General features: G+C 31.1%; 5 protein-coding genes across 22 annotated transcripts in view; 3 read left to right on the plus strand and 2 right to left on the minus strand.

The window, feature by feature from the left end:
• Positions 1-726: 726 nt before the first annotated feature.
• On the minus strand, positions 727-5,079 carry LOC117160665 (calpain-7). Of its 5 annotated transcripts, XM_076617043.1 has the most exons (14): positions 4,945-5,079; positions 4,742-4,807; positions 4,128-4,485; positions 3,904-4,067; positions 3,575-3,794; positions 3,180-3,502; positions 2,972-3,104; positions 2,659-2,849; positions 2,338-2,565; positions 1,992-2,236; positions 1,700-1,908; positions 1,392-1,600; positions 1,091-1,320; positions 727-1,022 (listed from the first exon to the last, which is right to left on the minus strand). In XM_076617043.1, exons 3-14 carry the CDS (start codon positions 4,309-4,311, stop codon positions 878-880), a joined length of 2,481 nt encoding a protein of 826 aa, XP_076473158.1. In that variant the 5' UTR covers positions 4,312-4,485; positions 4,742-4,807; positions 4,945-5,079; the 3' UTR covers positions 727-877. The 5 variants fall into 5 exon arrangements, with proteins under 5 accessions (XP_076473158.1, XP_076473166.1, XP_033197462.1 ...); XM_076617051.1 differs by lacking the exon at positions 4,128-4,485; XM_033341571.2 differs by having other exon boundaries at positions 4,128-4,807.
• On the plus strand, positions 4,999-7,854 carry TfIIB (transcription factor IIB). Its single transcript, XM_033341602.2, has 6 exons — positions 4,999-5,121; positions 5,426-5,500; positions 5,979-6,089; positions 6,180-6,366; positions 6,431-6,901; positions 6,981-7,854. The coding sequence occupies exons 2-6, from the start codon at positions 5,484-5,486 to the stop codon at positions 7,140-7,142; spliced, it is 948 nt and encodes a 315-aa protein (XP_033197493.1). The 5' UTR covers positions 4,999-5,121; positions 5,426-5,483; the 3' UTR covers positions 7,143-7,854.
• A 598-nt stretch (positions 7,855-8,452) lies between these two features.
• Sec8 (exocyst complex component secretory 8) lies at positions 8,453-9,602 on the plus strand. 3 transcript variants are annotated; one of them, XM_033341613.2, is made up of 5 exons: positions 8,453-8,601; positions 8,705-8,838; positions 8,909-9,070; positions 9,154-9,323; positions 9,405-9,602. In XM_033341613.2, the coding sequence occupies exons 2-5, from the start codon at positions 8,782-8,784 to the stop codon at positions 9,490-9,492; spliced, it is 477 nt and encodes a 158-aa protein (XP_033197504.1). In that variant the 5' UTR covers positions 8,453-8,601; positions 8,705-8,781; the 3' UTR covers positions 9,493-9,602. The 3 variants fall into 3 exon arrangements, with proteins under 3 accessions (XP_033197504.1, XP_076473227.1, XP_076473231.1); XM_076617112.1 differs by having other exon boundaries at positions 8,477-8,631; XM_076617116.1 differs by having other exon boundaries at positions 8,544-8,562.
• A 348-nt stretch (positions 9,603-9,950) lies between these two features.
• On the plus strand, positions 9,951-13,045 carry Ciao1 (cytosolic iron-sulfur assembly component 1). Of its 2 annotated transcripts, XM_033341605.2 has the most exons (5): positions 9,951-10,228; positions 11,829-12,198; positions 12,274-12,388; positions 12,464-12,625; positions 12,697-13,045. In XM_033341605.2, exons 2-5 carry the CDS (start codon positions 11,839-11,841, stop codon positions 12,963-12,965), a joined length of 906 nt encoding a protein of 301 aa, XP_033197496.1. In that variant the 5' UTR covers positions 9,951-10,228; positions 11,829-11,838; the 3' UTR covers positions 12,966-13,045. The 2 variants fall into 2 exon arrangements, with proteins under 2 accessions (XP_033197496.1, XP_033197494.1); XM_033341603.2 differs by lacking the exons at positions 11,829-12,198; positions 12,274-12,388; positions 12,464-12,625; positions 12,697-13,045 and adding exons at positions 10,538-10,999; positions 11,126-11,727 and having other exon boundaries at positions 9,952-10,228.
• Positions 13,046-13,742: 697 nt separating this feature from the next.
• LOC117160681 (neurotrimin) overlaps positions 13,743-26,635 on the minus strand; it is a 60,473-nt gene continuing 47,580 nt past the window's right edge. The window contains exons 5-10 of one of the 11 annotated variants that reach the window (XM_076617085.1): positions 26,292-26,460; positions 24,737-24,903; positions 24,532-24,613; positions 18,467-18,671; positions 17,889-18,377; positions 17,213-17,349 (exon numbers count right to left, since the gene is read on the minus strand). In XM_076617085.1, coding sequence (XP_076473200.1) covers positions 24,821-24,903; positions 26,292-26,460 — 252 coding nt within the window. In that variant the 3' untranslated portion in view covers positions 17,213-17,349; positions 17,889-18,377; positions 18,467-18,671; positions 24,532-24,613; positions 24,737-24,820. Of the gene's footprint in view, positions 16,015-17,192; positions 17,350-17,888; positions 18,378-18,466; positions 24,614-24,736; positions 24,904-25,010; positions 25,217-26,291; positions 26,461-26,635 lie in introns of those variants that run through there. The other 10 variants (XM_076617065.1, XM_076617072.1, XM_076617067.1 and 7 more) reach the window with 10 other exon arrangements.

Consider the following 26,635-nt stretch of genomic DNA (forward strand, 5'->3'; position numbering starts at 1 on the left):
CGTAAATTAATTGAACAGCATTTTTGTTATTAAGTTACAGTATCCTTATACTATCAAATATTACTGTATTTGGAAAGATAGAGAAACATGTAAGATAATATAGAAAAATTATAGTAAACTGTAAGCTATATTGAAAAAGTTAAAAAATAATATTTTAGAATTAATTTTTACTAGATAGATAAAAAATATACGAATACAAAAAATTCTGATGCGTTTCTTTGTGTTACTTGATATGTAGATGAAACATCAACATACTTTGTATAAAAATAATTATTGTATGTATAAATGCATTTTTAGTGAATACTTTACATAAATGCTGTTTAGTATTCACTTGACTTATTGATTAAAAAGTAATACTTCCTAGTATTTATATAAGAACAGTACAAAGAATATTAAGTAGCTAATTAAAGTGTTTGGGAGCTATATGCGTCGAAATTTATCTACGTACGTGCCAAATCATAACACATCAAACAAATATTAATTATGGATAAAGTGCCACAAATTTTCATAATTCAGTCAGCAGTTGTCTAGTCTGATTACTAATTTGTATTTTTAAAATATAAAATAAAAACATTTTGTAATTCATCATCTAATGATTGACTCACTATCCTCGACGCAATTTCTTTATCTTACATTTTGTCGACAGCATTTTGTTTTGTTAACATTAATTTTAGCATTAATGATCTTTGTACAATATGCAATAATCATAAGAATATTCATCAACGATTTTATAACAGCAAATATAAATATTTTATATTCCTCTTTCATATGTTACAATTAGAGCATATAAATTAATACCTATGTATTATGTTTCATAATTGTACAATATATTATTAAAATCCTCCTTTATATAGAGCTTATATAGACGATAATTTCGTTACTGAATATGTTGAAGTTGTAATTTACAAAACGATTTACAAATTAAAAAGAAATGTCCTTCTTGTCCAGGGATATATGTCGATGGAATAATGTGATATGTACCTGCTGGTACATCCTCTAATTCCAGGTAAACAAATCCTGATCTACATTAAATTAAATTATTAATAAATACTCTATACAATTATATAAAATGTATTACTTTATATAATACCTGAATGGGCCAGAGTTTTTCACTTTGAATGCGGTAGGTGCGTCCGAATCATTTAATACAACTGTTAAAATATCAAATCCTATTTGATATTGTTTAGGTCCCTTCAGTATAATCAGCAAATAGTTATTATTACTTGAACTTTCCAAGATTAACTGGTATCGCGGATTATTCTGGTATGTTGGATGATTGCTACATCCACCAGCTGTAATATCTTTCCATTGACCAGTAAGCTGTAAACAAATTATTATTATTATAGTATTAACTTTTAAGTGTATTTATACAAAAAATAAGAAAGATATACCTCTTTTTCATATTTATAAAAATTTGGTATTTTCCTTAATGAGAATTCGCAAGATCCGTAGGCGCGTAAAGTGTAATATATTGTATTTGTTTTTTCATACTGCGATATGACTAGAGTATATCGAGTATCACTTTGAGGATCTAGTTTTATTTTACAAAGATAGTGTGGGCTGTTTATTCTTACCCCATCGATATATGGTGGTGGTTCATCTATATAATTTTAACAAAAATTTATGATTAATACATAGTTACAACATTTATAATTAAATTTGATACAAACAGAATAAAACCATAAATTATTTTGCTCACGAGGATAATATACTCTTTTTCCATCATTTCGATAAACTAATACTGTGATATATTCTTGATTTTGCCTAAAATCTGCTATGTCTGTAATGTGTCTGGTAAGAAGAATCCATATAGCTCCATTAACGTGGTTTTTCACTTCTAGTAAAAATTGAGGATTATCGCCGATATTATATGCATCTTTCGCTGGTCCTATTCCTGAGTTCCACATTCTACAACATATTTTCATAAAAAATTTCTGCAATCATTTTTAATTATTTAAACAATATTATTTATAAAACCACTAATAACTTACTGATGAATGCAATAAGTATAATTAAATAAACCTGGATTCCAGTTTAAATAAAAGACATCGAAAAATCGGCATATGCTAAAATAATCAATCCAGAAAACTCCATTATCAAATTGGGACGCAGAATCTGGATCATAATTTAGTGCTTTCTTTAACTCATTTGTCCAATGTACTCTATCAAGTTCAGAATAATTTCCTTTCCATCGTAAATGTGACCAAGGATTTTTAAGTTGTAATAATCTTTCATCCTATACAAATATATCTATGGTTATAAACTATACTAATCATAAACTTATTTTTAAAATATGCTTTAATAATAAAAAATAATAAAAAGAGTAATCAATTATACATTTATTCTTCTAACATCGAGAACAGCATAAGCGTGGGTTGGTACAAGACCCGTTCTATCAGCTTCCAAATCAGATAATTCTCCAGTAGCAACTGTTACTAATACATCTCCTTTGTGCAAACGTGTTAATAATACATTAAATAGATTGTCTTCATTAAAATCTGGTTCGCCAGGCCTTATAGCCCATCTCTCTGGTATCCAGCCAGTTAAAGCATGTAAATCTATATTCTGAACAATAATATTTCATTGTTAAAAAAATAATTTATATTCTATGATTGTTATCTTTGTAGCAGAATTACATGTATATTGAAATAAACTTACACTATTTGATCCAGGAAAATCATAACCACCCATTACTTTCATATATGCCTTCTCGAGCAACGAGATCCACAGCTCACCATGATTGCTAGAGTAGGAACAAAGTAATTGGTTGTATCGGCTTACAGGCAATAAGTCATCTATTATAACTTTGCGTGACACACCGTTAATGTGTAGTTTCACCATGTATTTTCCTAATACAAAATACTCCCAATTTAATTTTCATTGAGATAATATTCTAGGAGAATTACAGACCACTGACCCTTGATGTTAAAAAAAAATTTCATGATTTGTACAGTAATACATAAGTTCTTACCAAATGGATTATATATTGGTTCTTTGTTTCTATTTTTTGGATAAATAATGGAGGTGATAAGTCTGCGTCCAAATCTTTTTTCATACTGAGCACTAACTGCAAGAGAAGCAACAAAGGAACAATCAGAAACAACCTACAATTAAAATTTAATTGCACTTTAGTATGAAAAAAATCATTAATTTAGAAATTAGCTTTATTTTTTACTAACTGTCTGTTTTATACTGTAGTAATCAACATGAGATGTTTTAAGCATTTTTGGGTCAGAGAATAATTCTTCTGGCCGGCACCATTTTGCAAAATCAGACTTCTGTTTTGGTGCTAATGTTAATAAACCATCTTCATCAGTAAATGGAATAGCATACTGAAACTTCTCTGTAAGATCAGTAATCATGAAAGGTACAAACTTATGATCATTGATATGAGAACTATGAAGCAAAACACTTTTCTCTTCTTCTGTGTAATTAGTACTACCACCACTCACTTTCAAATGTGCACTACTTTCTCGAAGAAGTGGCGGTCGAGATGGTTTCCCTAAACATTAATAAAAAATGAAATTGAACAGAAAGCATTTCTCATTACAATAACGTGACAAGAGAAAAGTACCAGTGTTATTAGAGCTTGTAGTAGTTGTTGTTGTAGTTGTACATGATGTTTTGTCTATATCCTCATCCAGACTTGTTTCGGGTACAGGAGGTAATTTAGAAAGGGTTTTAAGAATATCATTACTATTTGCTGTTTTTAAACCTTTTAAAGATTCTGCCCTATCAAGTGCAAGCTTTATAAGAGCAGTTAATTTAGCCTTTGCCTCTATATCGGTAATTTTCTATAATTATAATAATATTATTAATATTATTCATAAGTTTAGGATTCAACAGAATTATTAAAATATTTTTAATAGAATTGGAAAATTTGACAATTAGAATTTTATATACCATGCTAAGCCCCAATTCAGCAGCGTCTGTATATAATTTCACAGCGATATCTTTCAAACCAGCTTCATCAGCATCTTGTGCTTGGTTCATAAGAAACTTACATTTTTGTAACTTAGATTGATCGGTAGTTTGTGCCTTATGATGTTTCTGTTCTTCTTCACTAACTGTAATGTATTATTTTTTATTTATGAAAACATATATCATGAATTAATTTGAATACTCACTAAGATTATGTATAATTGATACCCTCTCCTGATATTCAGAAACTTTTTGATCATATACAGGATTTTGCAATTCTACAAGAAACTTTATAGCTACATTATAATAATATAAAGCTTGTCTGTATTGACACTGACTATCAAATTGTACTGCTTTCCTCGCTGCATTTTGTGCATCTTCCAATGTCATTTTTTATAATTTTTTTATGGTTATTATGTCAATTACTATATAATTCCTTTATACAATAAATTTGTAATAAATTTGTTTGTATGTAATATTCATTTCTTCATACAGTTTTTAATTATTATTAAATATCATTTTAATTGTACTTTATTTACTTAATACGTTAAATATATTTCTTCCCTGTGCATATTAACAATTGTGTATATAGATTTCTTTAAATTAAGTAGAATTAAGAAACAATTTCAAATTTGTCAAAATGATTTCACAACCATTATTTTCATTCTTAAGTCCAACATTATGGGTTAGAAGTTACTACATTAAAGTAAGTTCTTTAATTAGTCATTCATTAGCACTAGTACACGGTCGTACACAGGTATGAAAACTCCAATGGAAGGAGGTAAGGCTGTGGATAAGATTACGGTAATAAGATTCTTACGGGTCAAAAAATGTTTCTCAAGTAAAGCATTTCAATCAATTTCTGCAATATGCAACACGACCGTATCTGCAATTGAAATTTACTTCATTATATAAATTTATATTTATTTAAACAACATTCTTCTGTACTACATGAAATACTATATGCCTATCTTAAATAAATTGAAAAAGGTTATGAAAAGCAGTTTAAGTTATATCGTTTACCTTCAGTGGTAAGGATGGCACAGATGGCGTTAAATGTAAAAGTCTAACATATCAATCGCAGCACTATAACTGACGGCAAATTTATAAAGCACACCTCTGGAAATTAAAAACCTTATCCCCTCCATTGGAATTTTCAACCCTGCAACCGTAGTTTAGTGTCAAATACATCGACTACAAGTTAGTATAGATAACGATTTGATATCTTTGTTCATGTTTATGACATATAGATAGGAGTAATATTATTAATATCATAAATAATGATAAATATTTTGTCTTAACTTTCTTTTATTTGATATGTGAATTTATATTTTATTTATTTATATATAATACTCTAAATTTTCTTAATTTATTATTAATATATTTATGTCATCAATCCCAGATATAATTGATTTAATATAATTAATTGCTACAATAGTTTGTATTGAATACTGAGCTTCATATCTAATTCATATAGCTTGATACGCATGTATGAATACCGCAGGTGCATTAAGTATCTGCATTAACTTAGGCGGCATAGTGGAAAAACACGAATCCAAAATATGGCAAGTTCGTCAAGGTAAATTTTGAGAAAATTTTGTCTTTACGATTGATATCGGTAGCAATTATTACAGAATTTTGTTTTATCGATTATTATTATTTACGATCAAACTTAGTCACTTTAGAAATAACATAATGTTACAGACTATGGTTATGTGATCTGACAGAAACATCGTTTGTTTATTCTTGACGTGTTTTTGATAATAGATCATTCTATCAACTTTATATTTTCATTTTAGTTTCTTTTTTAAATAAGTATCTTAACCTTCAATTGTTTATTAGCAATTGTACATAAGTATATATCAAATGAAAATGAAATACATTTATTTTTTAAAAACTTTTTTTAACATAAGCAACTGTAAATGAACATTAAATTGCTGACGTATTATTAACATGATAACTAATCTTTATTAGCATAATACTAATTGATATATTTGCATGTAAGCGCGTGTATACATTAATATGTGGTACACATTTTCTTAGTTTTCTTTTTGCAGACATGAAACAAACAAAGTTTGTTGTTATGCACATCCAGATGCTTCTCTTATCGAAGATTACAGAGCTGGAGATCAAATTTGCTCAGAATGTGGACTAGTTGTAGGAGATAGGTAAATATATCTATGTAATTTGAGAATGATATATATATAAATTGAAATTGAGCTTATTTTCCTTTTCTCTTACTCTTTTTTTTCAAATAGGGTAATAGATGTTGGTTCAGAATGGAGAACATTCAGCAATGAAAAAGCTGGAGTTGATCCGTCACGTGTTGGTGGCCCAGAAAATCCACTCCTTAATGGTTCAGATCTATCCACCATGATTGGCCCTGGAACTGGTGCTGCATCGTTTGATGCTTTTGGTGCTTCAAAATATCAAAACAGGCGTACAGTAAGTATCATTTTATTATTCTACTATGAGTTTCCTTGGTAATTAATAAATTATGTCATTTCAGATGAGCAGTTCTGACAGAGCATTGATTAATGCATTTCGTGAGATTAATGGCATGGCTGATCGTATTAATTTGCCTAAGACTATTGTCGATAGAGCAAATAATTTATTTAAACAAGTACATGATGGTAAAAACTTGAAAGGTCGTGCAAATGATGCTATTGCTTCAGCTTGTTTATACATTGCCTGCAGACAGGAAGGTGTACCACGTACTTTCAAAGAAATTTGTGCAGTTAGCAAGATCAGCAAAAAGGAAATAGGAAGATGTTTCAAATTGATATTGAAAGCGCTTGAAACTAGTGTTGATCTCATCACGACAGGAGATTTTATGTCTAGGTTTTGTTCTAATCTTGGACTTCCTAATATGGTACAAAGGGCTGCCACACATATTGCGAGAAAAGCAGTGGAGATTGATATAGTACCTGGAAGATCGCCGATTTCGGTGGCAGCAGCTGCAATCTATATGGCTTCACAAGTATGTATTTATTGGGATCAAGAGAAATATTCTTTTATGTTATATTCTTATAACTTTTACACATTCTTTGATTATTCAGGCATCAGAAGATAAACGATCACAAAAAGAAATTGGTGACATTGCTGGTGTAGCCGATGTCACAATCAGACAGTCTTATAAGCTAATGTATCCCCATGCAGGAAAACTATTTCCAGAAGATTTCAGATTCGCAACTCCTATTGATCAATTACCACAAATGTAAATTTAACGCGAAGCTTTATATTTCTATACATATTTTATCATGTTGAAACAATAGTTATGTATTTTAAATAACCATTTCTAAATAATTTAACCTTTATTTACAGTATACATTCCTTGATAATCTATAAATTTTGGTATTACATTGGTATTATCTAATTTGTTACATTTCTTGTTTTCTCTGTTGTACTTGGTTCTTACTGTGTTGTGTAAATTTGCAACAATAGTATTTTAATAATTTGTCTGGTGTGAATAAAATAAAATGTTTATGCTTTAATTGGTGCGTTTCAACATGTTAAAATTGAAAAGGTCGATAAATTTTGTTGTAAATTTTATATTTGATACCAAAAAATATATTGAGTTTTGAAGCTTTGTACAAGCAGACTTACAAATTAAGTTTACATTAAACATCTTTACATTGATATTTTGTTTAAAACGCTGTAGCACAATCTTTTTTTTTTATTTTTATGTTTGCAATAAGAAAATAACGGAAACCAATTATAAAATACAATAAATCACTTGAAAGTACCATGCTATATAATTATACGATAAATTCTGTGATACTTTTACTAAATAATGTAAGTCAAAAATTTGCAACTAGCGAAGCCGACTAAAGTCGAAAGACAATAGCCTTTTCTCACTACAAACGTGTATATACATATTTTATTTTTGACTCAAAATTTATATAAAATATATAAGAACATTCACACAGAAAATTTCACTGTTCAAATTAAAACATCACAATTTTATAATATTTGTTTCCTAACGTTTCACTAATATTTTGTAATCTACATATTACATATTTATCAAAGTAGTAATCTATACAATTCAATATTGATATTATATATATTATATGTACTTTTTAGAAAATGATATCAAAACACTTTTAATGTTGACTATATTTGTTCATCTTTATATTTGATAATCAAAAATCAATTATGTTCTATTTTTTAAGATATTTAGAGAGATATGCGATATCACAAAAATTTGTATTGTATTACATAGTAAATGTAAAATGTATGTTGGATATCTTAATTTGTATGTTAAGTTATGTAATAAAGAGAATTGTTATCATTAGGCTGCTGATTTTTATGTAATTTTCATTTTTACATTCATTACACAGAAATTTGTTTCATCTACTAAAAATTATAGGAAGTACTCTGCTTTCAATATTTTATATATTTTTGTGTACTATATGCAATCTATGGATTTTTACACTCCTAAATTTATTATAAATGCTTAAAAATCCGCAGTCTAACTATCATTATTAAAACGAATTGTTTTATTGATACCTATATATATAATCCAAATATGACTTAAAAATGTGTGAGTATATATCTGTGTGTTGTCAGAAATGGTTTGTCAGCCATCATGTGACCTACTGTCACTCTCAAAACTTCAATTTTTACTATATAATACAATGCGTAATAATTAATTTTTTAATTTTGTTATACATAACCTTGGTAAACATCTTAGCAAAAATGATATTTAAAGTATTGTAAATTTACATAACGCAGTGTAAAATAACATAACCTATATAGTGTTTAAATTTGTTATAAATTTCAGTTCTATGATAGAAGAAGATTTAATTAGAAGATTTGACATTACATTTTTCATCCTTGTTAGTAAAAAAATAACAAAATATGAATTCAATGCCTCCCACTAAACCTCCGAGAGGTATTAAACCAACCAAAGAAACGGTAAAAATATCAGCTTTCTTTCATTCTTTACTTAATAGTTGTTTAACTTATAATCGTACATCTTTTGCAGAGTGGTTTATTGATCTCTGTAATTCGAGCTTTGTCAGCAAGTGAAACTAACGAACAACGAGAGATAGAAAAAGCCAAGCTTGAAAAAGAATACAAGAAGAGTGATCAGAGGCTTGACGAATTGGTATCATTACATGATCAGGACCTTACAGAAGTTATGCAAGTAAATATAATTTAATACATAATTTAATAATAATGATTATACATATATGTTGTTAATAACATTTTCATTATTTCTTACTGTAGATATTCAGTGCTTTATCAGAAAAGGTAACAGTATCTCGAGAAAAGATTCATGCAGTTAAAGAAAATTTGAATGCTTGCAAACAATTATTAAGGTGTAAACGAGAGGAACTGTTAAACCTATGGCTTGAAGGAATTGAACACAAACATGTACTGCATCTCTTAAAGGATGTGTAAGTTATTCAGATTTCTATAAAGAATAGAAGAGAGAATATAGTTTCTGAGCTTGATTCATCTTTTTTTCAAATTTTTAGGACTCCTGATTCTTGCACCAGAATGTTACCTTTACCAGAATTAGATACGTTATCGGCATCTACATCGTATAATACAGCATCGGACTGATAGTCACTAGATTTATTTGTAATTAGTTGTAATTTAATCACTTTCTGTTTATAAGTATGAACAAAATATGAGATTTAGTAAATGAATACATGGATTTGCACTATTGAAAATTGTAGTATTCATTCATTTGTTATAATATTTCTATTCTTCATAATAATATAAATAATAAAGATAGTCACTAGATTTATTTATAATTAGTTGTAATTTAATCACTTTCTGTTTATAAGAATGAACAAAATATGAGATTTAGTAAATGAATACATGGATTTGCACTATTGAAAATTGTAGTATTCATTCATTTGTTATAATATTTCTATTCTTCATAATAATATAAATAATAAAGAACGAGTACATTGTAAAGTATAATTTTATATTTTCCCGCCAAAACGTTTGTTCTATACACAATTATTCAATTCTTGGCTGATAAATAATACTACTCTGTTTAGTCGATAAGTGGCAAATAAAGATTTTAATCTTAAGTGTTTTTATAAATAATTTGATTTAAATATACATCAGTAGTATTTAAAATAATTCAACATCTTATCAGCCAATGATTTATGGCGATTCATGGTTACATGGCACACGTAATATTTCCATTACTGTGTGCTACGATCATTTAAGTTTATCTAATCGTGTTGTGTACATATTCTACATCATAATTTCATGCCAGCGATAGCGTTTGGTGATATTTTTTGCTTTTATACTGCAAAATTAACAAACCGTCAAAACGTACATCGTAAGTATTCGAACATAATACATCGTATTGTATTGAACATTTTTTTCACTCGCATAATTTCTCAAACCTTTAATATAATTCTCAAATCTTCATCTAGAAGAAACTTCTTTTAAAAACTTGAATAATTGTTTTATTCTTCAACATTTTTATATACTTAACACTTATAAAAACTAAAAAATTTGTCTATTTAAATACGATGCGTAAACATTTCTCACCCATATTCCCCAGACAGTAATATTTTGTAATATTATTTACGAATATACATGCTCGGTTGAACTAAGTTTAAAAAGAAAGCATTTATTGTTGCAGGTAGAGATGGGAACATTGGAATTAAAACAAACCTTGACTGGTCATAGGGGAAGGGTGTGGAATGTTTGCTGGCATCCAAATGGTACTTGTCTTGCATCTTGCGGTGAAGACAAAACAATTATAATATGGGGACAACAAGATTCAAAATGGGTTGTGAAAACCATCCTTACAGAAGGTCACACTAGAACTATTAGGGAGATAGCATGGTCCCCTTGTGGAAATTACATAGCTTCTGCTAGTTTTGATTCAACCACTGCTGTGTGGGACAATAAGTCGGGTCAGTTTGAATGTAATGCAACATTAGAGGGACATGAGAACGAAGTGAAGAGTGTTAGTTGGTCTTGTAGTGGTCATTTGTTAGCTACTTGTAGTCGTGATAAATCTGTTTGGATATGGGAGATAAATGATGATGAATATGAATGTGCTGCTGTTATTAATGCTCATACTCAAGATGTGAAGAAGGTACGTAATTATTTTATGTTATTAATTATATTACTATTTTATGTTAAATATAAATGTATATTATTATTATTATATTATCAAAATGCATTATGTAAGTATCATAAATATATGTTTAAATCATTCTAGATAAGGTGGCATCCTAATGAAGAAGTTGTCGCATCTGCTAGTTATGACAATACGGTAAGGATATTCAAAGAAGATGCAGGGGATAATGACTGGTCGTGCATAGATATATTATCATCCCATACATCAACAGTTTGGAGTCTTGCATGGAACAAGGAGGGCAATCGAATTGCAACCTGTAGTGATGATCAAACAGTGAAAATATGGCAAGAGTACAAACCTGATAATGAACCAGGAATTGTTACACACAACAATAAATCAGTTTGGAAGTGTGTGTGTACTATAACTGGTTATCATACAAGGACAATTTATGACATTGATTGGTGCAAAACAACTGGCTTGTTAGTGACTGCGTGTGGTGATGACATTATTAGAATATTTAAAGAGGATAGTGACTCTGATCCTCATCAGCCAAGTTTTACTATGGTTTGTTCTATGGACACTGCTCATATCCAAGATGTAAATTGTGTACAGTGGCATCCTACTGTTCCTGGACAACTTGCATCAGCAAGCGATGATGGTTTAGTGAAAATTTGGTTTTATAACGAATAATTGTTGCTTTATGTAATGTTATCTTTTCGTAATAAATAATAATGAATTATTTATTTATTTTATTCATTATTTATTCCTTCCTTTATTGTTAACTAAATATCCTTACTATATTTTGTGATAATCTGATTGTGATTTGCTTCTGTTTCTGTTTTAGGTTATTAGGAATGTCAAGGCATTTTATTGGGCTGAGGAAAACCTATGAAGTTCTAATTTCTGATATAACGCTCAAATATAATACATTCTGTACAATGAGTGACATAAAATCGAATGTTACTGGGGTGCCTTTAAATCAAGTTGTAGATACTTTGAAGCAGTTTGCAGATCTATCACTTGCAGGTTCCTGGGATAACGTAGGCTTACTTGTTGAACCTACGGAAACCAAACTGGTTTCACACATTCTTCTAACAAATGACCTGACTGAAACTGTGATGCAAGAAGCTTTAGACTTGAAAACAGACATGATTATTACTTATCATCCTTTAATATTTGACCCCATAAAGTCTATAACAACTTGTTCATGGAAGGTAGTGAAAACATTACTGCTTTTTTATACTAAATTGAGATTTTATATAAATTATCATTTAAATGAGAATTTTTAGGGGAAGATTATTGCAAAATGTTTAGAAAATAGAATAGCTGTGTACTCTCCACATACTAGTTTTGATTCAATAAGAGGAGGAGTAAATGATTGGTTGGCGTCAGCATTTGAAAAGGGTATAAATTTAAAGTATAATATTTTTTAAATATTCTATAATTACCTTGTACTTGAACGTATTTTATATGTTTAAGTGCTTGAAAGTAGCATACCAATTCAACCAGATGCCACAAATAACAATGGCTATGGAAGAATGTGCACTTTAAAAAATGAAATTTCTATTGAAGAAGCTGTGCAATTAGTGAAACAACGTACTGGTTTGAAATACGTTAGATTAGCTCGCACACATTTAAAAGGTATCAATTTTTTGTTCATTTCCTAATTAATTTGTAAATTTGATATACTGCAATTCCATTTTATCTTTCAGATGGTTCGATTAAAACTGTCGCACTTTGTGCTGGGGCTGGAGTATCCGTTTTAAAAAACGTATCTGCAGATCTATATCTTACAGGGGAAATGTTGCACCATGACGTTCTTAACGCAACGCACAAAGGAATTAATGTGATTCTAACAAATCATTCTGATTCCGAACGTGGTTTTCTAAAAACATTTGCGCCTATTTTAAATAAACTATTGAACAAGTCTGTGTATGTACAAGTATCAAAAAATGATGCTGATCCTCTAAAAACTGTATAATTTGAGAAAAACGAAGAGAATAAAAGACAATTAATATGATATGAACATTGGGATGGAAATATACGTTACATATGATAAAATTTTATTATTAATATTATAAATTACCTGTCCTATTTTGGGATTGACAATTTTTTATTTCAATCTGGTAAAGTTAGTCAGAGTGATATCAGAGAAGATAAGTACATAAACGAATCATAGTATATTGCGGGTTCAACAGAAACCATTTACAGCTATAACAGAAACTGCGTTTAAATTTTCGTGTGTAACGCGCTTAAACTACTTTTGCAATTAATCTTTGAACATGTGTAACCGTTATAGAATCGATTTTCCCTTAATCTGATTACTGAAATATTTCTTTTGCACATAATATATCATTCGTTCGTTTATCATTTTCATAATGTCATTCACGCTCATTCAAATACACGCACATGATGGTTATGAGAAAAAACTTTATTTTAACAATGTACGTACGTAACCGACGTTTATTGAAAACTTATAACTAAATAAAATATTAACAGTCGTTATTCTGGTCCAATTAGAACGATTTTAATTTTGGGTCCACGCATTCAATTCTTTTTCTCCTTTTTTTATCGATATTGTGCCATTTCTGGCTTCATAGGTCGATAGATGAAAAGTATTTAGTTACTTCATAACGGAGAGTTCCTTAAGTACAACTTGACCCTCGTGACTCAACGAACTTACGATCCTAACAACTGATTTCTTACTTTTGTTCACTATTACGATGCTGTTTTTTCTTTTTGTATGTATATGTGTGTATACACCAACGACGAGATGCGTTAATACACAATGAACACATTATAAATTGCAATTTTTCTACGTCACCGAAAACGGTGTGGAAGTATACCCTGAGCTCGGATGCCCAAAAAATATGGATCGTGTGTAACATTTATCGAGAGTATTTGCAGGACAGACAACGTGAAACTGAAAACTGAATAGGTGTATGATTTTTTTATTAGATTAATAGTATCCGTCGTTCCTAGTCGGTTATCTTTTTTCAGTTTTACGTTTTGAGTTTAACGTTTTCTATACTGCGATAACGGATTATGGTTTGCCGCTAATATCACGATTCAACCACCTAAATCAGAACTATATTCTTATTAGAAATCCCGTTCGGTTCCCATAGGAGACTTTCTACAATCGATACAATTGTTTATTAGTTTATTCCAAAAAATATTAATTTAAGTTCAAGCGATCTCTACTATTATATTTTAGCATATTAATTTTCAAACCGATCAATATTTTCGATTGAATTTCGGTTTTCGATATACATAGCGACAATTTCCTAAGTATACTCTTGTTAGCCACGACTAACCTTTTACAGTGATTCTAATATGAACATAGTCTGATGTTTGTTTTGAATCTTCATCGAAAAACCGCTTATTTATTTTTTTATTCAGACATTCGTGTAATTATCAACAAAATAATAAAATACAATAAACAAAACGAAAAAAATGATTGCGCTGTTTTTTTGTTTCGTAACAAACATCATTGTCAGTTTGTTATCACTGTCTTTTCTAGCGTGAAACGCTTATTTTCTTCTCTGATCGAAACGAATCGAATCGAATCGAATTCGAAGATAATCCAGATTTATTTCGTGTCTCTAATCCGGACTCTCAATTTACACGGTCAAAAACGATTTTCACGATTCCTCCTCTCCCGTTTTGTCATCTCACAGAACAAACAAATTTTCTCCAGTATTTCCTCGTGCTTTAGAAATTGTAACATAGTCTATATTCCATATATACAGTGAGACAAATAAAGCGTTACAAGTTATTTTCTCAGAAATCATTGTACATATTGACATTCTTTAAAAATTAAATAACACATATCGACAATCATTGTAAATAAATTTTTGTAGGACAATATCCAAGAATATAGAGTGATACTTTCTCATTTATTTTAGATGGAGTTAGATATTAGATTCTTTATTTATAATAACTCTTACCAAACTGTATAATATGTATTTGAAATATTTTTTAAAATTCCTTAGTCATTTAAAACAAATTATTGTAAGTGATTAGCCTATTTGATCTATTTAATTAAAAATATGAAGTCAATATGTTTAGTGATTTATGAAAAATCAACTTACAACTTTATACTTAACCCACTCTGTATAATAAATCGTTTATGACGAAACGGTTAAAAATCTTAATTGCATTTCAACAGTAATTCTTACATTTCCTTTGGCAAGTACAATGTATTGTCTCATAACTGTAACACAGCAAATAAAATCGTAGTTTGTTCAGCAGTAAACGGTTCGTCTTCAACGAACTATTATTACCATCGACAGTTTACTTTTTATTCATTTTTTATCTTACTTTTTTAAATATAGGATGTCTCAAGATTGAAAAATTATATTGAAGGAATAGAAATTTATTTTATTACTAATAGTTATTAATGGTCCAAATACATATACTATAGTATCTTTTCAAATGAAAGCGAAATTGAGATAAAAAAGAGGAAAGACTGTACATAAATTATAGTATCCATATTTTAAATCAATATTCTTTCACGTCAAATTTCAGATATGGATATAGTGATCTAAATCAATTGAAACTTGATCTAACTTCCATTATCTAAAATGGTGGTCGTTCTAAAAAAAGTTTCCTCTCATATTTTATAAGTTTATCTTATAACTTATTTTATCAACTTCTTTCGTAACGTTCATTTATAAAATAAAAAAGCATCATTTTATTATTCAATTCTGAAACACCCTATAATAGATTAAGTCTTATATTATTTCGTTACAACAGACTACTTTTCTTATAATACATTTAGCATCCGTTGTGCCGCAATATGGTCCGATTCCACCTTCACCTTTTTCTATTCTTCCTTCACAGATCTTTCTCCTCGTGTTCTTGATCCAATAATATCACTTTACGGTTTCCATTTCTCATCGATATCTTTTTAACGTGGTTCGTATACTTTCAAGATGGTTGTCACTTCCTTCTCGTAGCAGCCATTTTTCTGCGTGGCCAGAAGTTCTCCAATTTTCAGAAAGCGACTACTAGTGACGTATTAATTTAATCTAAAAATGATAGAAAATTACATTAATAAAATATGATATCTGTCTTTGTCTATTAAAGTCAGTTATCCAAGACTTAATATATAATAATAATATCTTTTAAGCTAGATTACTTAATTGTTTATGTGAACAGTTCATAGAGGGATCTTACAAGAATAGGTGACAAAGTATGAATATCACCTTTTAATGAACTTTCGTTCGCTCGTAATGGCGCTTTAAATATGAATAATCTATGAAGCCAACAGGTTAATGGTTTAGAGGGTATTTAATGTTACAAAGTTTTCAAGAGATTTCGTTAGACCAACCCTGTCCGGGTTAAGTTCCGCCGTTTAGGGACTTCCTTCTTCACTGTCTACGTTATTATAAATGAGGGTGGGACGTTATCCGAAGTACGTGCTCGTAAATTATTTCTTCGAAAATTCATCAACGTAAATGTCTAAATAAAGCTTTATTGCTCTTAAATCTCTCACTACAAATCAGATTAATTAACTAAAAATTATTTTGATATTTTCTTTATTACTGTTTTTAAAGGTACTCTAGTTAATTATGTTTTTTACATTACATTATGTTATTTACATTAAAAAGAAAAAATTAAGAATTAGAAAAAATTTAAAAGATCAAACAAATAAAGCTATCAAAAAGAGCTACCACTTGTTCAATTTTGTACAGCTTTGTATCTATTATAAAATTTACATATTAATCTATTAGATTCAATTATATTAAACTTCATATCATTTAACAGTACCATAGTATGACTACAAGAATTTGATACTATAAAAATGAGGCTAATTAGAATTTAATAAAGGAATGTTTCATTAAAAAATACAGGTATGTGCAAATACATTTTGTAGCTACTGCATGATAAAAGAAGTACTATAATTTTACAATGAATATATCACAGCTGAACACAGAAATGAATATTTACAAATAATATTAACAGAAATAAATGTATTCCACTTTGATGAAAATTTCCTTTAGATATTACGTTGTTGCAATCAGGAATTCCCTGTTCGCTCGTACTTCCCGATTAAATTACGAACAACTCGACTCGAAGATTTGATTCAAAAGCGCAGCTGCTCAGCACGTATTCATGCAAAAATCAAATTTCCAGCGTAACACCGTGACAGTCTCTCCTTTAAATGTTTCCACGACGAGCCGTTAGAGGGAGGAGAGAGATTTACCGATGAATATCTGAAATGAGTATTTCGTGATCCCACGACGGTAGCTGGGTTCAATAACGATGATTCAGGAAGGCCAGCAGAGTCGTTGAGATCATTACGAATGGCAGATTTGCCAGCCTCAGTTGGCCACCGTGTTGCATCGCTGCTGGATGTTCCCCTGTCGAACAATGATTAAAATTCAAATTGAATTCCGTTCTACCATCCGTCGTCTTATTGGAATTGTTTCTCCTCTACGCCACGCTATGTGTGTGTGTGCCACGCGCGCGCACATACACACATAGAGGATGCTCTAGTAAATATTTGCAATGTTAATTCCATCAAACAAATGTTACAAAGAGCACTAGAAATTCTTTCACTGTGATGACGTTATATTCTTTTAAATTCAAAAATTAAATTTTTGTATTTTCTGTGAATTTCTCTTCAAATTGGATTTTAATAACTTTTGAAGATGAAATAATTTAGCGTTTGTTCAGTTTCGGTTTTAGGTTTATAACCTTTTAGTAAATATGTTATATTATATTTAATCTTAGGAGAAATGATATATATTGTATTTATTTGAAGATATTTGAAATTATGAATACTTGAGAATTAGGTTAGATAAGATACTAATTTGCGTTACAATCCTGATAATTTTAAGTAATACGATAATTCTCCTCTAAAGTTTACAGAAAATTTCCTGAATTCAGATATTTGTACATTTAGATTTTTCCTTCTACTTTGTATTTTCTACGGACACAACGGCCATCTTGAATATAAGATTCTGCAAGATGAAAGCGCCTGTAGTAAACAGGAGACTCGAATTCAAAATTCGGTTCGGTCGGTCGATTCTGCTTCCTTCTTACGTTTCTCTCTTTGTTGGTACACCCACTAGACGAAAATAGGGAAATGTGTGTTACAAAATTTTAATCAAAACTCGATAATCCCAAAATGGATTTTACTACAGCGATTACGTGTTAACCGTGAAAGCACGAAAGATTGTAATTTGCTCCTGAATATTCACGAGATTATCAAAAAGGAAAGTACCCTTTGAAAGAAAACTTGAGTTTTTTCCCTTTCTAACACCCTGCATATGGATAATTTCCGCCATCAGTATGTATATTGTTGCCGGAATTTTTAACGGTCTTCAACAGTCTTCTTCCACACCCATGGATCCTTGTGCTTGTCTGAAGAATCTTCCAACCACACCTTTAAAAAAAAAGCATATCATCCCTTTGCAAGGGGAGTGATCTTCATACCTTGAAAGCTTTTTCTGTTTAGATAGACATTTTTACTACCATACGATGGCCTCTTCTGTATCCTGTGACTCTAACATCAAGTGTTTCTCTGATTTCTCCGAGTGTAGACGCATTAACGCGGCACAATAGCTATTATAGTCTGTGACGAGGAGTCGCTTGCTTAAGGAAGCCAGTCTGCATTCTATCACGGGGTATTTCCTCACTGTACATATTTCTCATCAATGTTCTTGTGCGTCGTTAAGGTCTGAGGAATGATAAATTAAAGGAATAAAATGATAATGAAATATAAGAAAAATTATTAAATAAGAAAATTGGAAAATTAGAAGATAAAAGAGGTTATGTAAATAATATAAGGTGTCCCAGTATTAATGTTACAAATGAGGAGGCGAAAATAAGCTGAAATTATAGAATAAATTTTTTTGCTGATTGTACCCAGCTCGTGCTCAGTTGGTAATTTACCAAATTCACATTTGTTAGGCAAATTTCCAAATTTGATTTTCTCGAAAACGAAACCTCACCGTGAAACAAATTTATTCTATATTTTCGATTTGCTCTTTTCATGTAGAATCTCCTCTATTTCGTTTATACCATCAATATTGGAACACCTTGTATTTCAAATAGAATGTCTGTAAATGAAAAAGAAGTACAAAATGAAACATGATAAATAACGATAAATGATAGAAAAATTTATAGGATGTCATATACAAATGGATTCTCTCCCGAAGGAGAACTTCGAAGCTCCCGGAGATTAGGTTAGAAAACGATCTATATGGAGAGCCATGTATGATGTATGCGACATTTACGTGACAAAAAGCCACGTGACAAGATTGTAAAAGTAAGACAGGAAGTGAGGAGGAAGGGAGGGGAGAGCATTACTAATACGATCCTTAGAGAGATGGTCTTGCCAGTTTTGTCTTGAACGAGCAAAATCTTTGCTAGAGACTATAGACAATGGTCTGTATATCGATTTTATGATAAACCGGCGTGGGCTGGTCGTCGATAGACGTTTATCTTTCTCTGTCAGACATATCCTGCCCGACTCCCTAATCCGGAATTCCAGTTCCTGAAGGCTATCTCTACGGCAGTATGGTTTTGCTAGGAAAAGGGGTGGTGGTGACTACAACAATAGCTGAGCTCAGCTCGACGCGCCCCGTGCACTCTGAGAAATCTCTTTAATTACTCTTCTCACTCAACCGAATGCTTTTTGCTAAGACCGTTATCTTCTGGCGAGAACGATCGGATTCATTCGTTTTGTAAACGTGGTCAAAGCCCAGTGAGAAACGACGAACCTTCTCCTATATAGTATACCGTGTTATGAAATACTGCACCGTTTCTTTTTCTCTTTTTCCTTCCACCATCTCTGCCGCTCTTCCTCCGCCACACGCCATCCTTTTCCTCTTTTTCTGTTTTAAAGGGAGAGGAAGAGGAGAGGGAGAGTTCAGAGTTTTGCAACAGAAACGCGATTACGACAACGGAGTAGTTTTTAACGAGAATTCATTAACGGACCAGTTAATGGAAAGTCGTGTTAATGGAAATATCTCTTTCACTGTTCCTTCGTTTTTAGCTAAAAATTTTTCCCTTTGCTTTCGTCGTGTCGCTACTGTCGGCTGGTGTGTTTGGTAATCCGATCTTTACTGTCTCGAAATATCCTGCAAATATTGGTAAAGATCGCCTCTACCATTGAAAGCCATATTTTCGAAGATACGTATAATTATGTATGAAAATTACGGGGAAAAATACGTATAGATAAGCACATTTTCGCTAATTTTCTTCTTTTCTTGCTTTATAATTAAACAGGAGGATTTTAACCATTAAATGACGCACTCGATATCTTCCATGATCTAGGCAGAATATTGATTTTCATTTTGCAAAATAATCACAAATAGGAAAGATTTTTAACTGTTTTAACTGTTGTAACTTTAAACTACATACCTAGAAGTATTTTAGTAACTTCTTATAGAATTTTTTACATATTTAAAATATACAAGAATCGCGCAAAACCTGAAAGACCCTACTGAAAAGAAAGTTTATAAAATGACTAATATAAAGAGGCACCATATTTTTACAAAATCGATTTATATTTAAATACGAGCAATTAACAAATATTATATACACCACAGAACAGATAGCTATTATCAATATGGTAAACAATTAGTACAATGTTACTAAAATTCATAGCGTAGGTAACAATTTTAGTCTTTTTTTTACCCGCCACAATGGTGGGTCGATAGATGTAAATTTTCAAAAAATAGTTGATAAATTGGTACAGTTTTATAAAAGCCACAGCACAATTATTAAGATAAGTAATATTTTAAAGAATATGAAAAAACAAATTTTTAGCTGTAAATTCAAATAAAAAGACAATTTTGGTGGTATAAGATTAATTAGTGACGTACTAAATTTTAAAACTGCTTCTCCTTAAAAAGACAAGGAATTTGATTTATCGTGTATCGTGTTTTGTAGTCTTCATATAGTAAATTGATGGGTCGTGGTTAGTAGCTAGAACGAGAAATCGAGAAACTGAACATACAGAAAAATCGAATATCCAGGCGAGTTATCAATTACGATGTAAAACTGTGTCGAGTGTATTCAAGCAATCACACGGGGGGAAAGAGCTGCAATCTATCGGGCAGCTCAGATAAAATCTTCCAACAGATAGGGTGATTCAGGATGGCGATTTATATTTCTTATCCCTTTTATGGTAAGACGAAGATGAACGCAATATAACAGGTAACATTCAACACGGTCAAAAAAGATTGCATGTGACTAATATTAGATTTAGGAGAGTCTCTAATTAACGTTTAAAACAGTTTTAACTTCATTAATTTTGAACTAATTTATGCAAATGTAGAAGAGTTGGTGGAAAACATAAAAATGGATATAATATACATTAATAACACATTTTGAATAATACATTTTAAAAACTGCCAAAATTCTTCTGTATGTATATTATTCTGCATTTTAATTCGCCAAATAACTACAATACGCAAACTTCTAGGTAATTGTAATAATTAATAAAATATCACATTATTATACGAGATATGGTAAAAGGTTGTTTTACATTCAACAATATATTAAAAAATGTAGTGATAAAATTTGTTCATTTTCATGAGAATCGGATTTGACTAATTAATGTACCCCAGGAAATTTCAAATGCGATATTTTGCAAAATGCTGGCTTTAAATGAAACAATTTTATTCTACATTTTCGCATGTAAAATACCCACTTTACCATCGTCCACTTTCATTTAATAAGAAATCGGTCAAGTTGACGCGTACTTATAAAATTTTCAAATTCTATTTTCTTGAAAACCTTCCCACCTATTTTTGCATGTAGAATAACCTATCTGATTATGCGTTTCTAAAAAATCAGACAAGTCAGCGTGTATCTGACAATTTTTCATATATTTTTAATTTATCTTCGCATGTAGTACAATCCTCCGTTCAATTGTACTGTGTATTCTATCACTTTGCAAAACAAATGTTACGTTTCTAGAAGATTTTCAAATCATCGTACATTGTGGGTTAATGAAAAGGGGAGGAGGTAAGGAGGGACGTTTTAGATGGTAAACTTAGTAGCGTCTCCTCGACGTTATATTATATTATATAAAGTGGAAGCATCTAAATAACTCCGTTGTTTTTATGGTCATAGGAGGAGAGTCTTCGGGGCGAAATTGCATTGTCCGAAAGTATAGCTCATTTTTATACTTGTTTCTCCTCATCATGAAAAATGAAGGGAAAGAGAAGGAATGAGCAAAAAGAACCACTGTTTTTCAATGGCAGGTTTAAGAACCTGCTGCTGTGTCTCTTCACCTTCAATTGTCCCTTCTATTCTTGGTCATACGACTCAAAATGATCAAGCAGTCTAGAATGGCAAGTAAATCAATTTCATCTCATCTTGTGAAATTCATACTTAAAGCTTGCTATTCAATTTCAGTGGAACAGCAGCGTCGAGCTAACTCGATTTTCCGACTCTTTTGACTTGACCCTCTCTCGTCCTAGACGGCTCAATTAAGGGGCCAGCCATACTTGGAGAAATTTTCTTCGTTTCTTGAGATATGAAATATCCCCCAAGTTTCACTGTATTAGGTAAGTTGAAGGTTAATTCGTAATACTCGAATTTCATTTTCTATCCTCGTGCTCAACTTCAAATGGCTCGCAGAATTATTTGTTCAGCAAAATTCACCTTTTCTTCAAGCGTCAAATACCATACATGTGTACTCTGATCGCAATATATGTATTGTTTGAAAAGTTTCGATCATATCATAGTAGTTTTTACGATATGACACGATCGTAAAATCGACAAGTGGCAAAGTTTACACGACGAGGTGTTTCCACGAACAAATTGACTGAATCCTAAAACGATAAGAAACCAAAACTTGTACAGCAATCATGTTGCGTGGCAAACATAACCTCAGTTTTCATTCAGTCCCCAATATGTATGTATTGCTTTTATTACCGATGTATATACCTTTAACTGCTAGAATTTTTCTTGAATGTTCTTTCCATGGTGTCTTTATTCTGCCATTTTTATTTCTCGTTTCATCGTACTTTTTATTGTTGAAATTCTGTTCTGCAATTCAGCACTATCTATTAGATTGGCAACTAAGTGATTGCGGATTTTGTCCATACCACCTAATGGCAAAATTTGCAATCACTTAGTTACCAACCCAATTGCACACTACTGCTACTACCTTTTTTATTTATTACTCTTCTTCAATTCTTTCTATTCTTGTAATTTCTTTATGCATATTTCTGCGCTTCTTTTTCTTCTTTTTTTTTTTTTTTTGTTAAAATTCCTGCTTCGTTGGAAGATTGGATCCTCCCGTAAAGAACGCTGTAAGAAATGCTGCACCAAATGTGGAAACTTTTTCAAAGTTCCAATTTCATCATGGAGGATTGTGCCGTGTGAAAGTATTGCCGAAGGGAAGCCAGCCGAGTAATAGATTATTTTGCACAAAGTGATTTGAGTTGGACGCTGTTCACGGAATTAGTCGGACGAGCAGAAGTCTTCAGGAGCGTTCACGGTGGTTAGGTAGATGGCGGGAATGGTTTTGAGAAAATGACCGTTGGTGACCTTTGATTGACCACAAGATGGACGTCGTCCATTACATCTAGGTTCTTGACCAAGGATTAGATTTTGGTGTAAAGGTGGCTTTGGATAAAGCGCTTGATTCAAACATTCTCGTAGAAATTGAAGAAGTAGGAATTAATTAAAAATTCTGTGAAAAATGCATTGTACTTCGCTTCTTCCCCGTAACCTTTTAACCGATCGATGCTTAACCTGGAATAGCACCTTGCTTCCAGCAAATGGTTGCCATTAGTGTAGCACATAAGTACGTGCAATCCTTATTGATTTCAAATCCTTAACTGTATTCGCATGTACTAATCGTCGTGAATGTTGCATCACGCAACCTCACTGATAACATGAAGATAGTTAATAAATGAGTTATTATACTTAGTCAAGCATATAAAATAATCTTCTTGCAGGATAATTAATGAACTAATAATACACAGTTAATTGGCCAGTGACAACTTCTAAGATTATAGGTTTCTGTTAAAAAGTTTTTTTACGTGGCTTATACTTTATAAAATTGTTTCGTGCAACTCTGTCTGTTGTATTACCAAGCTTGTTACTGTTCTGCAAAACAATTAATTATCATTCGTAATTTGTAACTTGGGACTTGGAGAATTAACTAATAATGTTACGTTCAATTATATACAGCAGGGTTCTGATAATAAATCAATCAGATACGAAGAGCTTATACATTAATAAGCTGTTCATAAAAGCAAATGTAAGAAATTTGTGAAATCACAATCATGAAATTATTTCCGATCTCGCATTTACTTTAATTAAGTTTCAATTAGAGAAGCATCCATTTAAACAGCTTTGTGATCTCACCGGATATATGAAATGTTTTAAACGTTTCTGCATATTATACAAATTAAATGTTAATTTATAATGAATTTCAGATACTTGATATCTAGAACATTTGCAATTTCAATTTCAACTTGTGGAGAGCCATTTTATACTGGAAACTTCATGGTTCTAAAAGTTTCGACACATTATACAATTAAAACGTTAATTGTGTTGGTTTCAGGTACCTCGGCCATTTTACAGTTTCCACAAAACGTAATTCTCCGATTGTTTCGAATAAATATACAACGTATTTCGTTCATCGTGTACCTACAAAGAACAGAAACCTATGTACAATGTACATTCATGCGTAACAAATGAGCAACAACTGAAACATCAAAAGCCACTTTCCGAAGAATACAGACAATTACTATAATTCAGCTAGTTAATTACCGTCAAACGTCAAGCCATTCATTTCTTCTCTCTTCTTTATACTAATTATCCCTCTAATTTTAGCGTAACTAAATCACAACAGTATCAATCTCGTGTAAAACTTTGGCCTCTAAACGCTTGATTAACACAATAACTACCACATAGGATGAGCCATCCAAAACAAAACTCTGAAATTTTATAACTTTTTTAATGACACAAAAATGTATACAGGAAAAGAAGTTACGAGGAAAAGAAGTATCAAAGAGATAAATATTATGATTAATGCCTATGTATACAGAACACTGTAGTTTTGTAAGTTATTTAATAACTAAGAGATAAATATATTTGCATCTGGTAAAATTGGCTTTATAATTTATAGTACGTACGTTATATCGTCATCACAAAATCATCGAAAAAGATGTTTTCGATAAAGGATCATTTTTCTTACGAGTTAAAAAAGAAACTCCTGGAAGGGTCAAATGGAACGATGAATTTTTATTGCTGTAACATATTGTATAAAAAGGAATATTGTTATCCGTATACAGTATACATCGATTTTCAGATGATCTTTGGTGAAGTAATTTTTGTAAAAGAAAATAACATAATCTATAAAAACGAATGTTTACCAGTTACTTTATTTACAGCCTTTGCCTGTTTTAAGTCCCAACATGAACCCAATGAATATTCATTCTTCTTATAATTGACGCTGCCATAATAACTGATAGAAATATAAGCAAACAACTAGAATTTATGAATACCGGTATGTTATTTATTGTCGTTAAAATATTAATAAAGCTCCGACACGTACCAGTATGTCATCCGTTGCAAATAGATTAAGCAAGCCACTGAACTGCAAATATACCGTCGATATCTCTTTTTTCAACGTAGAATCAAAATTCAAGCTATTTCAATGTCAAAGGAAAACAAAACTTGAACGGTACAGATTCCAAACTTTTTCCAAGCCATTAAACATGCGCGATAAAATAATTATTACTTTTGAATTATTCGTTTATTAAGCATGGAAAGCAATTAAGCCGGATGGTTGATTAATTTCTTCCCTTCTGAATGGAAAAGTAAGAGGGGAAAAAGAGGAATGTTCATTTTTAGTGATTTTCCATTTCATAATACATTTTGCTGATGAGAAGTAGAACTGCAGAAATATCAAATCACAATGACTATAATGTTCAAAATGTCTCCATAAGATAGCGTTAAAGATTCGGTGAACTGGTTAAAAACAAGAAATGCTAATTCTGTAGTGGGGTATAAATTTCATTTGACAAACAATACAGTCAAAGTCTTTGAATATCGCTGCCCCTCTAGTGGCCTAAGATATTAAAACTTAATTTTCTCAACAAAGCTATTTTGCGACGTTCCTCAGTATCCTCCCTTTCTACTTTCTAATTATAAATCAAATTACATTTTCTTCTAGACACAGTCGCAAAGCCAAGAATTCCACGTGAAATATCATTTCTTTAAAGCACCACAAAACCGAAAAGTAGAGAGAAACGAGCAACTTTAACGAAGAACCCGAAAAACCGCGGAACTTCCAACTTCTTCTGTAAATGTATGTACATACCATTAAGTACGTGCACGAGGATTGTCTTTGTATTAGCGTTACTGGGATGGCAGGTATACTGGCCGCTATCTGCACGCTGGGCACGCTGCACCAAAAGATACGACGTTGTAACTTCTCCCTTCTCGGTGATCACCGATACGCCTCCCCTAGGACTATCGTAGTTGATCACCTATATTGGGCACAGATAAAGAAAAAACCGAATGAAAGATGAAAAAGAGGAACAAAGGAAAGAGAAGAGAAAGAAGTTGGACGAAAAGTTATATCGTAATTTCTGTCGGACGAAATTTTACCGATGGATCTCGTTAGGCGAAAAAAAACAGGCGCAGAGAGAGGCCACACTTTCT

This window comes from Bombus vancouverensis, chromosome 1 (assembly GCF_051014615.1).
Source record: "Bombus vancouverensis nearcticus chromosome 1, iyBomVanc1_principal, whole genome shotgun sequence".
Classification (NCBI taxonomy): domain Eukaryota; kingdom Metazoa; phylum Arthropoda; class Insecta; order Hymenoptera; family Apidae; genus Bombus; species Bombus vancouverensis.